The sequence below is a fragment of the Chelonoidis abingdonii genome, chromosome 2 (genome assembly GCF_003597395.2).
Source record: "Chelonoidis abingdonii isolate Lonesome George chromosome 2, CheloAbing_2.0, whole genome shotgun sequence".
NCBI lineage: Eukaryota > Metazoa > Chordata > Testudines > Testudinidae > Chelonoidis > Chelonoidis abingdonii.
The window spans coordinates 173,931,858-173,944,731 of record NC_133770.1 but is presented as its reverse complement, the minus strand read 5'-3'; the positions used below and the strand labels follow the sequence as shown (position 1 = coordinate 173,944,731).

At 36.1% G+C, this 12,874-nt stretch overlaps 1 protein-coding gene across 6 annotated transcripts in view; it reads right to left on the bottom strand.

The window, feature by feature from the left end:
* Positions 1-12,874, bottom strand: part of RELCH (RAB11 binding and LisH domain, coiled-coil and HEAT repeat containing) — a 112,497-nt gene that overhangs the window by 57,091 nt on the left and 42,532 nt on the right. For 5 of the 6 annotated variants that reach the window (XM_032788252.2, XM_032788247.2, XM_032788248.2 and 2 more), the window contains 2 exons: positions 5,964-6,076; positions 774-864 (listed from right to left, as the gene is read on the bottom strand). In XM_032788252.2, coding sequence (XP_032644143.1) covers positions 774-864; positions 5,964-6,076 — 204 coding nt within the window. Of the gene's footprint in view, positions 1-773; positions 865-5,963; positions 6,077-8,630; positions 8,742-12,874 lie in introns of those variants that run through there. The other variant, XM_032788253.2, reaches the window with a different exon arrangement.

Below are 12,874 nucleotides of genomic sequence, written 5' to 3'. Positions count from 1 at the left end.
AATTATAATGAACACTCTCGGAGTATCAGATACACATCATGGACGAAAATTGATTGAAATATTCTTCCATATTAATATTTAAGGTATGCAATTTAGAGAATCCTATATTCGAAATGATAATTTACATACCCGAAATGCAAGTTCCGATTCCCTGTAATGTCTGTTCTACAAAGCATAATTTGCATTTTAATAAGTTATTTTTCTGTAGTATGTTACAGATGACTAGAATCCCCCAATTCTCTGACTGGCTTCCTTTTTCTTGGCTCTTGCACTATCAATGCTGCACAAAAATAGGTTATCAAATAAGATGGAAGAGTCTCCATACATCACAGATATTTTCAGAACATAAAATGGGCCATACTGGGAGAGTACAGTGGTCCATTTAGGCTAGTGTCCAGTTTTCCAACAGTGACCAGTGCCAGGTGCTTCAGAGGGAATGAACAGAACGGGGCAATTATCGAGTGATCTATCCTCTCTTGTCTACTCCCAGAATGTAGGGTTAGGGATACTCAGAGAATGGGGCTGCTTCCCTGACCATCCTGGCTAACAATCATTGATGGACCTATCCTCCATGAATGTATCTAATTCTTTTTTGAATCTTGTTATATTTTTGACCTTCACAACAGCCCGACAATGAGTTCCACAGGATGACTGTACATTGTGTGAAGAAATACTTCCTTATTTGTTTTAAATCTGCATAATAAGCAGGTTTAAAACAAATCCTTAGTAAACTGCAGAAACTCTACTGTTGTAAGCATGAAATATTCAGTTACCTGTTCCCAACATTGTGGTAAGAGCTCAGCTTCTACACGTGTTGGTCCAACATGTTGAGCAAATGCCACACAGCCAGTCAATATCATTTGTCTGAAAAACATCAAAATCTTAAACTTGTTTACATTGTAAATGTTTTCCTACAATAAACACTTTATGCCTCCATTTTATATCTGCTTTTTAAGGCTGAAAGGATTATTTAGAGAAGTGGTCCTCAACCAGAGGTCTGGGGCCCCATGAGCAGGCTTTAGGGGGTCCACCAAGCAGGTCCAGCATTAGACTCACTGGGGCTCAGAGCGGAAAGTTGAAGCCCCACTGCATGGGTCTGAAGCCCAGAACCCTGAGCCCTGTCATCAGGGTTGAAGTCAAAGTCTGAGTAATGTAGCTTCATGGGGGCCCCCTGTGGTGTGGGCTCCAGACAATTGCCTGGTTTGCTACCCCCTAATTCAAGCCCTGGCTTTTATATGCAGAAAAAAAAAAATCGAACAGTTGTGGCACACGTGGGCCATGAAATTTTTATAGCATGTTGAGGGAGGCCTTAGAAAGAACACGGTCGAGAACCTATAATTTAGAGGATACCTATTCTCAGATATACATTGTCAATAATTAAGCCCCCTTACTATGTGTAAGTTTTCTAATATTGTTAGAATATCAATGCATTAGTAAAATAAGTGCACTACTACGTAACATTTTGTGCCTTAAATGCTTGGTGAACCTTGTTAATAGCAGTAACTGAATTTTCCTTGAGAAGTGGTTTCTTTTTATTTTTAGGTGGATAAAATTCTGGTTCACAATATGTGGACTCAATTTTTGTCAGTAGGCTGGTAAGAGTAATTATAACTTGGAAGTCTGGAATTCTTTGTTTCAAGAACTTGAAACATTTGGAAAGTAATTGTTTCGTCTAACTCTGAAAGTAGAGAATGTTAACATTTTACTGCTGTGATGGTATAATATGTCAGACTATGAATTAAGGCGGACATGGAAAAGCTATTTGTAACAAGTATTTGTTAGTGTTTTCTGAAAATGGTCAGCTCAAATAAAGTAAGTCTAAAGTTATTAGTAAGGCTTTATTTAATCTACTGCTTTTAACACAAAATTGGTCACATGGGCTATTATTCAGTCAGAAAGGTATCTGAAAACTTCAGAAGTACTTAGGTTTGTAAAGGTTGACAAAACTATGACTCACTAGAGAACTTGATCAGACTATGCAATCACTTTAGTTAAAAAACTTCAAGAGCAGAAATCTGAATCTCTTCAGGGAGCTCTATCCATACTCTCAGTTTAAAAATGCAAAAAACTATTCTTCCCCAGAGCTGCAAAAATGTTATATATTTCAAGTTTTTACTGAAAAAGGTTTAAGTTTTACCTCCTTCCTATGGCTCTCGATTATCAGTTGAATGGCTACACCTATATCCAGAAAAATCAATTTTAAAATGTAAAGCTAGCTCATGATGCACCATGCAAGTAGGAGGATAGGAAAATTCTTCAAAGATCACTTGGATACCAGAGCCTTAATGCAATGTTTTCCAATACTTGAGTTCAAGTTTAACTGTGGTTTCAAGAATCTTCTCCTTTTCTAATGATGTAGATATGGAACCAGAATCTATGCAGTATGTGTATGTGCCTTCTTATCCTTTAAAGAGGAGGTGTGGATAGAGACTCAAGAAACAGAACTATGGTGCAACATCAGTAAGGAAGTATTTTTGATATCTGAATCCAGAAGACTCAAGAGGTTCAAGTCACAAGCACCTGTGGATTCTCCTTAGCTCCAACTTCTACTTAATAGACACCTATCTTGCTACAACTTTGCCTATTTTTGCATGAGTTGATAAGAACGGTGTTGTATTAACTTTGCAAGTAATATACTGATTACACTACTAGCTGCTCTTGATAGAATGTTACATTCTACTAACCATGTCAGCAGCCAAAATCAATCTGTACATTTTAACACCTTAGCATAGAATGAATATAATACCATCCCCTTCAGTAAGTTTACACAATTTACTGAAACAATCAAGAATGCATCAATTTATGATGTTAATTATTGTCATGCCTACACGTTCTTGATGCAGTTCACAATATGTCCTTAAGGTTGAAAGGCAGGGGTTCTGCTGGTTATTTCTCATCTACACATTAATCCATCGCCCAGTCCTCTAAAAAGGAAGGATACACCCATATCAGAATGATTTCATGAAGGAAATGTTATGTACTAAGGAAAGTAAGGAATGGTGGGAAAAACCTAGTGCCAGAGTGAACTGGTTTTCTTTTTTAGTTTCTACTACATACGACAGACCTTCAAAGTTAAGGAAGGGGATAAAAGGACAGAGAATAATTAAATAAGAATCAAACGAGTCAAAACTGATCTCTAGGAGAGATGCAGTAGTGATCTTCCCCAAAGAATCTTAAGACCGAGATATGAGAAAATAGTAAGGCAGCTTGCAAGGGTCTGCAGTTGGTTCTTCTTTCAGCTTGGACCACACAGCTGCACCTCAACATAAAAAGAGAGTACACTGATGAAAAGTTTTACTGCAGTATCAGAATATGCAGTTGTGATAGAACTTGAATACAGCAGGTCTGCACTTTGTCCTGGAAGTGTGTCAATACTAGGAAGGGTTACTTTATGTTTTTAACTCAGCTGTTCACCTGAAACCAATTCTGTGCCCTCCTAACGTTGCAACGAAGTTAGCTTAGGATCCAAAAGTGTCTTATGAGGTTGGAAACTGAGTTTTAATGCACACTTCAAAAAGGAATATGGAACTATGAATACTTTTAGGAGTTTCCTGAAACTGTCTTTGAAGTTAATACGAAAGACACCCAAAAAACAACTTTAAAATTGTCAAGAAATAGAAGTTTGAAATAGCTCCATATAGATATTTAATAAATATATGGTAAAACCCATACACTCTTGTATATAGAGCCTCACTAATCTTAAGAATAAACTAAAACACGCTCTTCCAGGTATGTATGATGAATACATATAATGTGGTGGCAACAGGTTTATGGGCTAATGTGCTTATTATCCATAGCATGTACACAGTCAAGAATACGTAATTAAAGCCTCTGTCAGTTACACTATATAGTTAGTATGTAATAAGTATAATTCACCAATGTTTAAGTAGCTATTAATAGTTCAATGACAAACGGGATCACACTAGATCATGTCACATTTTACCTTATCTTTTTATCTAAATAAAAAAATTTGGAACTAAACCTGCTGAACTGATACACCAAACCCCTCACACCCCCAAGGCACTTATGAAAGTCCATCCATTACCCTTTTGATATTGTATACTGTAGGTCTCTACACAGTGGCTGATCTTGAGTAGCTTATGAATACTATACCTAAGAGAGCAGACTGACACCACCATTTCAAATCATTATGTCTGAATGATTTTGACTACTTCCACTTGCATGATCCTACTGACAGGTGGTTATACACCGTTATACATAATACAAATAAAATTTGGGTAAAACGTTGACAGTGGAGTCAATGTTGAAGAGGAAACACTTTCCTGCTTGCACTCAGAATCTTATTTTGATTTGGGTTCATACATGTGTTAGGATTCTAGGGATGTAAAATTTGAGATTTAATTTGACAACTGAAGTTTGAATACAGAGATCAGCTAATCTGCTGAGTATTAGAATGTTTACTAACTTTACTTTTAAGATACGAACTTTGTTGGATGGTATTGTGGAAATATTTTTTCTGGTATTTTCTGCTGGAAAACTGACACCTGAAATTTTAAGGTATCACTCCACATTTTATAGTAAAAGGCTGAACGTGAAATTTAAAGCAAAATATTGTTGGTTCACTTCACTTTTACTACCTGGAAATCAGGTGTCTGGTTACAGCCGTAAAGAGGCTCCCAGATCTCTGTAAAGAGGCTGTGGATCACAAATGACTAAAATCTTACAATAAAATTGTGCTATTTTAAAAAAGTACAGAATAATGTTAGCAACTCAAATTGTATTGGGACATCCAAAACTTTTTAGCTGATAGCACTGTACATTTTGGAGGTAGAATTCACATGCCTGAAGATCCTGAAAAGGAACAAGGACTCTCCCTTTACATACAGAGGCTCTTTTACTTTCAGAAACTGTGACTTAGGAAGCAATTTCCAGGTTTTGTGGACAGAGAAACATCTCGCTATCAACTGCTCGTAGACACTAATATATATCATGTGAACAACTGACACAGGTAAAACTCGTTTGTTACATGAAAATGTTGTGATGGCAGAGAAAATATTTAAGTAAACACATTGAAAATAATTCTTTATACCTGACTCAGGAGAATACTGCACAGAGCAATGATAGATCAAAATGTTTTAGAGTAGGCCTTTTTAGTGAAAAAAAATGGAAGAGAAATGTTCCAGATAAATGCTTATGAAAAATCTTTCCTCTATTAAAGAAGGAAACATACCAGCCAGAGTACTGTCTTTCAACCTTAAGGATAATCTTAATGAGAGAGAGTAAAAGGGGACACAAAGCAATACTTCCTGAGTACTACTTAGAGAATTGAAGTTTAAAAACACAACAAAAAACAAAAACAAAAAAAAAACATTGTATGAGATCCTCAATCATTAACACAACACATATATAAAGCTAAGAACTACAAACAGTTTCAAGATTAGGAGAAAAACATCTTACCTGCTGAAACCAGACTTTAGACCCTAGGTTTTTCTGAAATTTTCTAGCAACTGCTGACATCACTGATCCCTGAAGAGCAGGAACTGCTTTCCTAACACTACTTTAGGTGTCAGTGAAGTTATTAAATATTGGAGAGAAACTAAGGACCTAAGGGTCTTGACAGGTAAGTGATGAAGGAACTAGTTTTAAAAGATTGGCATATCAATACAATCACCACAAGTATTAGATTTGCGATCTTAAGCTTATTTTAAAAAACATTTCAGTTCACCCTTTTTCTTAAAGGAACTGAAATATTACCCTGAAGTTTGCAGAGTGTATTCTTACATTTCAGTAACTAAATTACACATGACAGCGCAGATCATAGAAATGGAAAGTCCCGAAGTCCACGAGTTTGTTAATACAATGTGAACTGAATGGGGGGAGGGAGGGGAGAATATCAATCAATAGCCTTCTAAGAGTATCCTGTTTCCATTAAACCTACATCTTTGTCAAAAGAAAAAAGTACCCCTCGTCCCGGCCCAACACACACACACACACACACACACCTTTGCTCATCATCTGGTCGTTTGATCAAATTGAACAGTATATGTAGGAGCTGATCTCTCTCTTTGGGTTCAGGATGGAGGCAGGCTGTACACAGTATGAGTGGGATCAATTCCTAAAAAAATTGTGGGTGGAGGAAAAACCAAACAAAGTAAAAATGCTTTGGGAAAATATTAATTAATGGCTAAAGAAAGTGAACAGATATATCTAGTCACACAATAGAAAAACAGATACAGAAGACATTTTAATTGAAGTCTCTCTCTTATAAAAGTGACCTGAAAATGTTAAAAGACCTAAGAAAATTATGTGCTAAATGCTTCCTTGTCATGATTTGGGGAATTCAGCACATAAAATTTAAAACCCTACCAAGATTATTAGTATGAACATTTGTAGCTCACCTCTATTAATAATTTTAAGATAGTGATGGCTAAAGTTTAATTTACATTATCTGCAGGAACTTTTAATCAATTGCACAAAATAAGTTGGTTAAAAAGTTTTAAAGCTTACACAAAGCTCATTCTGAGAGGCTAATTGTGTCAACATGGAGTTAAAGAGAAAAAGAAAGTGTCCCATTCACATTAGCCACCGACACAATTTTGTACGTACATTTGAATCAAAATGTCGAAGCAATATGTGGGTGCAGGAATTTGCACAGATATTCCCCTATGGTATTTATATGAAGTACAGTATGCTTTTAAAAAAGGGATTTTTCAATAAAAAGGAAAAAATTGAAATTGAATTCTCTTCCCAGAGCAATAAAATTCCCATAGAAACAAACTTCTGTTTAAAAAACACACTGTGAAAAACCTTAAATGAAAAGAAAACAAAAGGCTGTTCACAGTTTTAGGAACCTCTTTCCCTTCCTCAATATCTGATGATTTTCATTCTCAGAGGAAACAGTTTTTAAAAATATGGACTGGAAATCCCTTTCCTTGACCTCAGTCATCTTAGGCCCCCACTTGGAAACAGCACAACAGCTATCTAATTCAAAATGAAGGTTAGGGAGAGATACTTCATGGCAGGGTAGATGGAGAAAGAAGTGTCTGCTGAGATAATATCATTAAGAAATGAAAAGGGCTCGCAACATGCAAGTAATTCGTTTTTCCCCTTTGGTGTGCTCATTCAGCAATTTTTAGATTAACAAGCAATGAAGAGCAAGCAAGAATAAAGAACAGAAATCGGAAGATACTGCTGTTCTAGTAACTTTGCATGGAGACTTGAGTTTCTGCTTGATTCAGACTTTTTGAATGGGAGCTTTTCCTAATTCAGTAAATGACACTGATGGACTAGAGCTATGATGGGAAGGTTAAGATTGCAACGATACAAGCTCACTTTTCTTGATTTTTCAATTCTCTATTGATAGTAGATTTTACTTTTAAAAATTGTGAGTGTTGTACAAATTGGCTAATTCCTGACAATGGCAGAGCTATCTTTGCAGTTTGATTTGTGAGGCAGATTTAATAAAAACGTTTTGCACTTATGCAGCTTTTCACCTGAGGATTTCAACGAGACACATATATACATTAAATACACATCACTGAGGTACTGCAGGTAAAATTTATCCCAAAAGAGGTACAGCTTGGGGAACTATAAGTAAAACAGGTTCTTATTCATACAGACTGGAGGGGACATGGGAGTGTCTCCTCTATTCTTGCAAAATCCAAAGGAGAGCGGGGGTAGATAACGAGCAGGTTTGGCCAGTTTGCTATTTCCTTTACTACATGTGTCAGATAATGACCTGAACAGGTACTTTTTATAGCCCAGGACAGAAATATGTGCACTTTGTTAAAGTTACCTTTTATTTAATTAGCTTTTGTGCTATACGCATTGTAACTTTCTTCCTTTGACAATTCATTCCTTTCTAGAACTCTGAATGCTAGATTTTATTTTATATACTAAAGACTCTGGGATTTTCCCCCATTTAAAATTCTGATTTTTTTTTAAAGTTTGCTGTATATTTTTGTTTTGTACTGCATAAAGGAAAAATAAAGCATCTGATTTCCTATCTTAATGCAGTGGATTCTAAAATGGTATTACAAAAAACAGATTTTATCATGATGGCTGTCATATTCCCTCTTCTTCAAAAAATGTTAGTTTGTATTAATAAACTATACAGCAATTTGGGATCTCTTCAGGACAATAAAATTGGATCAGATTTTGTAGTATGTAGGATACAATTTCTCTACAATGGGTATTGGAAAGACCTTTATATATTTAAAAAAATATTTTCTTGCATTCTGCCATATGCCAATGTTATCTTGATACTCGCTGTCCATTAATTCTTTAGCTTTCCTTGACCTGTGTAAAAGAATATTTAGTTTTATTTAAAAAACTATTGAGAATAGAGGAATAGGATTTTTTGCATGCTGGATCTTCTACTGTTATGATGGTCTATTGGAGAGATGAAGATCTGTGGCATTTCCACTCTTTTGGCTGATCTAAGTGCCCGGAGAAAAATCTCTCTTTCTACAGTGTCTTTAAAAAAGATAGTTTCCAAAAAAATAAAAAGAAAAAAATAACTGAAAAATTTGATTAAAATGATCATTTATAAATTGAATGGGTATGACAGGCCATTAATACACACCTAGATATTATCTTACTCTTGTATGTAAGACTGATGATGAACCTAAAACCATTGACATGGGGCAGATACAAGGCTAATTCTTTACCTTGCAGAAAGCTGGTTATTATAGCAGATGGAATTAGTTGTATTTCCTTGTCCATTGGTCACATTCTTTCGTGCATACTATGGGAGAATCGAGCGTTCTCTGCATCGTTGCATCAGTGCTTCTATACTTCCTTCTATTAAGGGGAGTGGAGAAACAGTGAGAAATCTTCTCGAGCAGTGGTGTCCTATTGTGTTTTCCCATATAATTAATGAAAGGGAGACGAGTGGGAGAGTACAAGTGGAGGTAACAGGTGATTTCCTGTGGGGGATGTGAGGAGTTAAATAGTTGCTGCATGTGGATAGCACAGGACAAGTGAAGTCTCTCAAAGTCTTGAAAAATGGCTGATCCTTCTCCAGTCAATCAGAAAAGAGAAGGAAGAAAACAGTTGTACAGGAGTGGTAATCCTACAGGCAGAAACTTCTATTACTAGCTCTTATGTTTTGGATGGATATTTATTCAGTAAAGACCATAAGCATCTAAGATTTTTGATTTGCAACAATGGCACACAAATATTTTAGAAAATGTTACATTTTCCAAGCAGGAAACACATAAAGCCAAGTTTCCAGGCTACTAATTTCAACAAAAAAACGTTAGAGAAAGTTGTTAAGCACTATGGAGACTATATAGTGCCTAGCAGTCAAGGAGAGGGACTTCCAGTTTTATTAAAAATAATATTTTGCCTTCCTCAGGAAGGAATACCACTTCTGCTGAAAAGATAAAATGCGAGAAGATTGTGATTTTCAAAGATATTTCCTACTTTCTTCATCTGTTCTATACTTGGGGTCCTCAATACCCCTGTTCAGTCCTGTTAAGTCCCTCCTTTTTGCATCCTCTCTAGCTAAAGAGGACTGGATTAAACATTTATTGATGCCAGTCAACACTACCAGAAGAGGTGGTTTTCAGAAGTGAGACACTTCTTCCTTTAGATTGCTGAACACACTGTCACTACCCAACTCCCAACACTTGCAACATAATGAATGCACTGCAAATGTAACATCACACGTCAAAGGCCTGGTCTTCTATGCTAAGAAAAGGTTTTTTTTAACCAGAGGATAACTTATGCGCATGAGCTATTCCAAAGTAAAAACACAGTGAAGACAAGGCACATTAGTTTTATCACGAAGTAAAACTAGGTGAGGTCAATGCTATAGTCCCACCAGTGATTGATCTTGCCTAGTTTACCTCATGGTAAGACTAACGTGCCTTGTCTTCAGTGTTTTTACCTCTGGATAGGTTGGGAACCATATTTTTTAGGTTTTTCTACTCATGTATGTTTACATTCTCAAATGATGTTGTATGCAATTTTTCTGCTGAAACTCTGTTTAAAAAGGGGTAAAGGAAATAAAACGTGCTTGATTGAAATATCTGAAATAATTGCAGTGTATACGACATGACTGATATCCTCATGCTAGTGTTTCACATATATTTGTATCTCTAACCTTCGTGATAGTTTTTCGAAGAATGCCACAATTTAATCACACATTCAACATGGAGAGAGGTATGTCATATTCATTTTACTGAATAGACCAAATTACATTCCTAATTATGGCTCACGGGCCGGTAACACAATCCATTAATCCATATGAAGTCTGTCATGGATGTCACTATGAGGTTTGCACGTAAGTTAAAGAGTCAGTGGGGGGAAAACTGATATAGGATACTTATGACCACTTATTTACATCCTTTGTGTGTTTATGCATACAGCTGTGGTAACTAAGCGAGCAAAATTCAACTTTGCTCAGATTTATTTATGAATATATACATTTCAAAAAGAAAATATAACCTATTAAAGGAACAAGTTTCAGAATTAACATGACATTGAAATAAACTGGGATGCTTCATGCCTCTCAAAGCTATTTCTGTCTACGATAGTTATATTTGCTTATATTTACAGGGTGATATTAGAGGATGGGGGAGGCAAGCACATTAAGCACAGAAGAACCAGTCTACAGGCTGGGAGTTTGACAACCCTGTACTACATTGAAACAAACACAAATACATTACATAAATATCAATACATGTATTTCCAGATACATATTATTAACTCTGCACCTGGGCACGTGCTTAAAAACATTTGATGCAAATTTGACTAGTTTCTGTTATTTAAACTACTCCAAAATTTTAATTTCAGATTTGGGAACCCAAAGTTAGGCACCCACAGATATATTTATGAATCAAAATAAAAGTAGCCAGATTGTCAGGTTAGTGTATTATCTCTGAAAATCTAGTCACTTATTTAGATGCTTAGATTTTTATACCACATTTTGAAAGTTTTAAAACAAACGCCAATATTTTAATCAGACTTCCAAAACAGATAAATTAGTTGAAAAGATATCAACTAGATTTCAGCCCATATGATTTTTGCTTTCAGAATTAAGAGCCTGAAAAGGCTGAGAATGAAAAAGTGTCTCAACACATCTGTAAATAGTAGCTTCTACATCTTCATGCAAATATATTTTTAAATATACAGCATATTTTACGTTCTTTTCCCAGATTGTCAAGATTGGCACCCCTTCTACATTAGTTGTTGTGTAAGATCTCAGCACTGCATTTCCTCCCCATTTTCATAAAGAGAAAATAATTAGCATCACCAGAGTTGCATTCTGCAGAAGTCAATTTCACACAAGACAGCAACATGCTGTAAGAAAATGTGAGAAGATTCAATAGATCGACTGCAGTATCTGTATAGCTGTTTTTGCTGCCCTCTGTAGGTTACTTGGAACTTTGAAGAGAATGATTTAAAAAAAGTTGGGCACAGTTATTTGATAATTTGAATTAAAAATGTTTGTTCCTAAGAGATAAAGGTAAGAATAAGACAGTGATGAGTCTTCTGTTTCCTTTGAAAGGTAATAAGCTGTATCCCTCTCCCTCAAGTCTGTAAAAATTGTATGTATACAGACTTACAGACCACCAAAATCTTTGAAGTTAACCTACAGTTACTAAAACAATTCAATATGCTAATTTAAAGGTATGAAGGTTCAAATACACCTTATTCATTTTAATTAAAAAGAGCAGTAAGATCCTGATGCTACAGCCAAAGGACTTTCTCCTGTCTGCACTCTGTGCAGAGAACTCCCACTGCAGTCAACAGGAGAGCATACACACAGCAATGTCAGGATCAGTGCCACAGTTCTACACAGGGAACTATTTATATTCATATGTCTTGTAAAGGGTGAGAAAAATTTTAGTTTTGACTAAATCTGCATTAAGTACTTTCTTACTCAAGTGTTTAAAGAGATATCACTGTTCCCTAGCTATGATTTAGTCAAAGAAATCTCATTTTGTGATATTATTGCTAGCCAAATATCAATGCAGTTGAACAGCTGTTAACCAGCTTAAATGCTTAATTAAAGTGAATAAAGCCAATCCAAGAAATATCTCCAAACACAGATTATTTCAGGCCCAGCTCCTGCAACGAATGCCATGTGGCAGGTCCTACACCTGCTCAGATGTCCTGGAAGAATGAAATCTTGACATCCTAAACATTACATTTCAGCCCAATCAGCATCTGGCTAACAATACTTTGTGTGTCAGTGCAATGCAAGACTAGGGGCTGGTCTACACTACGGGGTAAAATCGATTTTAGATACGCAACTTCAGCTACGTGAATAATGTAGCTGAAGTCGAATATCTAAAATCGATTTACTCACCCGTCCTCACCGCGCGGGATCGATGTCCCGGCTCGCCCATGTCGATTCCGGAACTCCTGTTGGAGTGGTGAGTTCCGGAATCGATATAAGCGCGCTAGGCGATCGATATATTTCCGCGTCTAGATGAGACTGCGAATATCGATCCCGGGGCCAAAATCATTGTTAACACCGCCGATACGTGCGGGTAGTCTAGACGTGGCCTAAGGATTTCAAGCAACGACTCTGTATTTGAAACTTATCAGGAAATCGCAATAGAAATAAAAATATGAATAGCAATTTGCATACATAAAAGTTCATGCATTTGAATGGCGTTCAAGTATTTATCAAGGTTTTTTAAACTTTCTGTTTTTATTATTAGTTGAGCTCATTTTTTAAAAAAACTATTTATAGATATAAATTTGGTGCATGCAGCCTACCACTCCGAATGCTTGAGACTCCTTTATTCCTTTCCTCTTATCTTCCTTGCCACCAAGAGCCTAAAATCACAGCTAACCAAAGTAGCACAGATAATGTCTGAAACCTATCAATACTAACTTCATATCGTTACCATTAGGTCACTGCTAAGTGATTGTCCAGAAAGCAACTGTTACTACC